The sequence below is a fragment of the Rutidosis leptorrhynchoides genome, chromosome 9 (assembly GCF_046630445.1).
Source record: "Rutidosis leptorrhynchoides isolate AG116_Rl617_1_P2 chromosome 9, CSIRO_AGI_Rlap_v1, whole genome shotgun sequence".
In the NCBI taxonomy this organism is placed as follows: Eukaryota; Viridiplantae; Streptophyta; class Magnoliopsida; order Asterales; family Asteraceae; genus Rutidosis; species Rutidosis leptorrhynchoides.
Window position 1 is genome coordinate 243,463,110 of NC_092341.1, and position 3,444 is coordinate 243,466,553.

At 33.0% G+C, this 3,444-nt stretch overlaps 1 protein-coding gene across 1 annotated transcript; it reads left to right on the top strand.

Annotated features, from left to right (window-relative positions):
- Positions 1-1,202: 1,202 nt before the first annotated feature.
- Positions 1,203-3,193, top strand: LOC139869381 (NAC transcription factor 32-like). The gene is made up of 3 exons (XM_071857698.1): positions 1,203-1,418; positions 1,848-2,125; positions 2,393-3,193. Exons 1-3 carry the CDS (start codon positions 1,256-1,258, stop codon positions 2,810-2,812), a joined length of 861 nt encoding a protein of 286 aa, XP_071713799.1. The 5' UTR covers positions 1,203-1,255; the 3' UTR covers positions 2,813-3,193.
- Positions 3,194-3,444: the final 251 nt, after the last annotated feature.

A 3,444-nucleotide genomic window follows, 5' to 3' on the forward strand; every position in this document is an offset into this window, starting at 1 on the left:
TGGTGTAATTTTTCTAAGTTGGCTATAGTTGAGGGGAGAAAAATGAAAATTGCAAGTGTGAAATGTCCTGTTACTGTTGTCGTTTTTGTGTTGAGGAAACGACCATAAAACCCACGGGGTTTAGTATATACAAGTGTCCATTTTGAACGGCTTTTTTTCGTTTTGTTCATAAAATTATTTCAAGTATGACGCTGCTGTCCAAAAAATGTAACTCATGGCGAGCGGGAAGATACGGGCTGTCGTTGTGTTTAGCGTTTTTTTAGAAAGTGTCCGTTTCGAACGTAGTTAGTCTCGTTTTGTTCATAAAAATATTTCGAGTTTAACAGTGTGGTCTATGGAATTTAACTCGGAACGAGGATGAAGATACGGGATGTCGAAGTGTTTGTGTGGAGTTTTTATTTTAGTTGGGAGAATTTTCGTTTTAACCCCCTGAAGTTTGGTGTAATTTTTCTAAGTTGGTTGTAGTTGAGGGGAGAAAAATGAAAATTGCAAGTGTGAAATGCCCTGTTTACTGCTGTCGTTTTTGTGTTGAGGAAACGACCATGAAACTCATGGGGTTTAGTATATAGAGTATTAAATTAATTAATATTAATATTAATATTAATATTAATAATATTAATATTAATATTAATATTAATATTAATATTAATATTAATTCGATAATAATAATAATAACAATAATTAAATTTTTAGAATAAAAATATTCAAGTATTAGGTTACGACAAAACAATCAGGCTTAAAAAGCGCGAAACCTGGGCCGCAAATCAAATCGTCGACTTAATAAAAACAAACACAGTCAATTAGTCAAAGCCACACCCACCACAGCCAACTTTTCTCAAATCATATAATGCGTCCATTCACAATGACGAACTCAATGACACAATACACTGCCCCGCACGTGGGGTCAACTCATCACACGTGTCCTACTCTCATTCGCCAGCCGACCCCTCGCTTATGATTTTTAATTTGAAAAATCAAAACAGTAGAGGCTGCGTCAACAAACCCCCTTACTAACCAAGCAAATTTTACAATTTTTTTTATCTTTCATGTTACTTCCTAGAAGCATCGCACGTTTTCATCTAGATTCAATCCCCCACGTGCCATCTTTATCTCTATATAAGTTTATGCTTTCTTCCATCACTAGTGTCGAAAACTCAAATTCCCAAATTCACCTGCTAACAAAACCAGAGATTTTAATTTCAATCAGATTCAAATTTAAATTCAAATTCAAATTAAACTAGTAGTTGATAAGAAAATGACTGGCGATGGATTGGAGATGCCACCAGGGTTCAGATTTCATCCTACTGATGAAGAATTAGTGATGCATTATTTGTGTAGGAAATGCGCTTCTCAGACGATTTCGGTCCCGATTATTGCGGAAATTGATTTGTATAAGTGTGATCCATGGCAGCTTCCTGGTAAATTTTACCTTCATTTTCATTAATTGGAGTTTAATTTCTTCAAATTGGAGTATTAATTCGAAATTTTAATTGTGCTAATTTTTGTTTTAGATTTTACCTTAAAATTATGATGAAGAAAAAATCAGCACTTGAATTGAAATAAAATTGGTGCATTTTTTTCATTTATAGCCTGCTAATTTGGGACAATTATGAGGAAAAAAAAATACATGGTAGAGTTGGCATAAATTCATTTTTGTGTAATAAATTAACCGTAAGGTCAGCTTGATGATAAAATGAAAATGAATTAATATGTGTAAAAATATTGTAAGATTGATGATTTTTTTTTTTTTAAAAAGTGAGTTTGATATAAATATTTCAATGTTGATCTTAGTAAATTTAATATATTGATATTGAAATTGACTCTGTTTTTGGTTTTGAATTGAATAGATATGGCTTTGTATGGAGAAAAAGAGTGGTACTTTTTTTCGCCTAGGGACCGAAAGTACCCAAACGGATCACGGCCTAATCGAGCTGCTGGGACGGGTTATTGGAAGGCTACCGGAGCAGATAAACCGATTGGGAAACCAAAAGCCATCGGAATTAAGAAGGCGTTGGTGTTTTACGCTGGTAAAGCGCCTCGAGGCGTAAAAACCAATTGGATAATGCACGAGTATCGTCTTGCTAACGTTGATAGATCAGCAGGCAAAAAAAGCAACAATCTTAGGGTACTTTTCTCACCTTTGTTACTTTCGAAATTTGAAAATTGCAGATTTAGATGGTTGCTAAATGGTTAAGATATAGATGTACTTTACTTATTTTTCTTATCTATTTATTTATTGTATTTATTTATTGAAGTAGATAATAAATTTGAGACATGTTAAAAATAAAATAGAATACTGGACAATTAGTTAAGCAGAGGAGTAACATTTTAGGAGAAATATATATTATTTCAGGAACTTGTGACTAATTGATTTGTTTTGTGTTTTGTGCAGTTGGATGATTGGGTATTATGTCGAATATACAACAAGAAAGGTGTTTTGGAGAAACATTTAAACACTGATATAAAATCGTCACCATTTTCTGAGATGGAAATCGATACAAAACCGAAAATCGCATCATATAATCCTATGTCGTCGTCGTTAAATCCACCATCATCGATACCACATCATGTCATGAACGATTTATTTACATCCGAAACATCGGAATCAGTGCCAACTTTACACACGGATTCTAGTACTTCAGAACACGAAAAGGAAGTACAAAGCCAAGTAAACAAAGACGAATACCAATTCAATTACATGGATCCGTTTTCTGATGACGCTTTTACGCCTCAAAGCCAATACTACAATGACTTCCAACTTTCACCATTACAAGATATGTTCATGTTCACGCAAAAATCATTTCAAATTTAAAACCACTTGTAGCAAACAAAAGTGTACATTACTTGAGGTTTTGACGGAAGTACAACCATTGGAGCATGATGTACAAGTTGGAAAGGGCCAAGAGTTGAAAGGGTTTTAGGTGGTCCATAAAGCAAGTGGGCTTTGAGCCGCCCATAGAAAAAAAAGGGTAGAATAATAGGCTGGCGGACAAAATTGACAATTTTGCATTAGTCAAAATACTAGGTTCATCGCATGTTAATATATCAATTGGTCCCTTGTAGCATTCTTTTAATAGGAGCATCTTACATATGTAGCACATTCTCTTTCTTTCTTATTTATTAGAAATAGGATTGTACTCACGGGTTTGTTTAAACGAAACAGTTTAATGATATATTTTAGTTATTAAATGAACGTAAATGCTAAAGTTATTTAGTTTAATGACCCGTAAAATCACATAGTCCGACTAAGAAACTCGTCAGCTGTGCATTTCATCAAACACATAAAATGCGTATTAAACAATTCACATCCAATAATAAGAGAGAATATTTGTTGTTATTTTATTTTAAAAATGTAAATTAAAAATATAAATATAAAATTGATTTTCTTCTGCTTAACTTTTATACATTCTCGTACTCAATTCAAAATAATTAATTACAATAATT

What these genes read in the sequence shown, in the direction of transcription:
- LOC139869381 (XM_071857698.1), top strand. Translation starts at nt 1,256, where the DNA reads ATGACTGGCGATGGATTGGAGATGCCACCAGGGTTCAGATTTCATCCT. An exon ending in TGATCCATGGCAGCTTCCTG is followed by an intron (nt 1,419 to 1,847) that starts GTAAATTTTACC and finishes TGAATTGAATAG; the next exon opens with ATATGGCTTTGTATGGAGAA. An exon ending in AAAAAAGCAACAATCTTAGG is followed by an intron (nt 2,126 to 2,392) that starts GTACTTTTCTCA and finishes TGTTTTGTGCAG; the next exon opens with TTGGATGATTGGGTATTATG.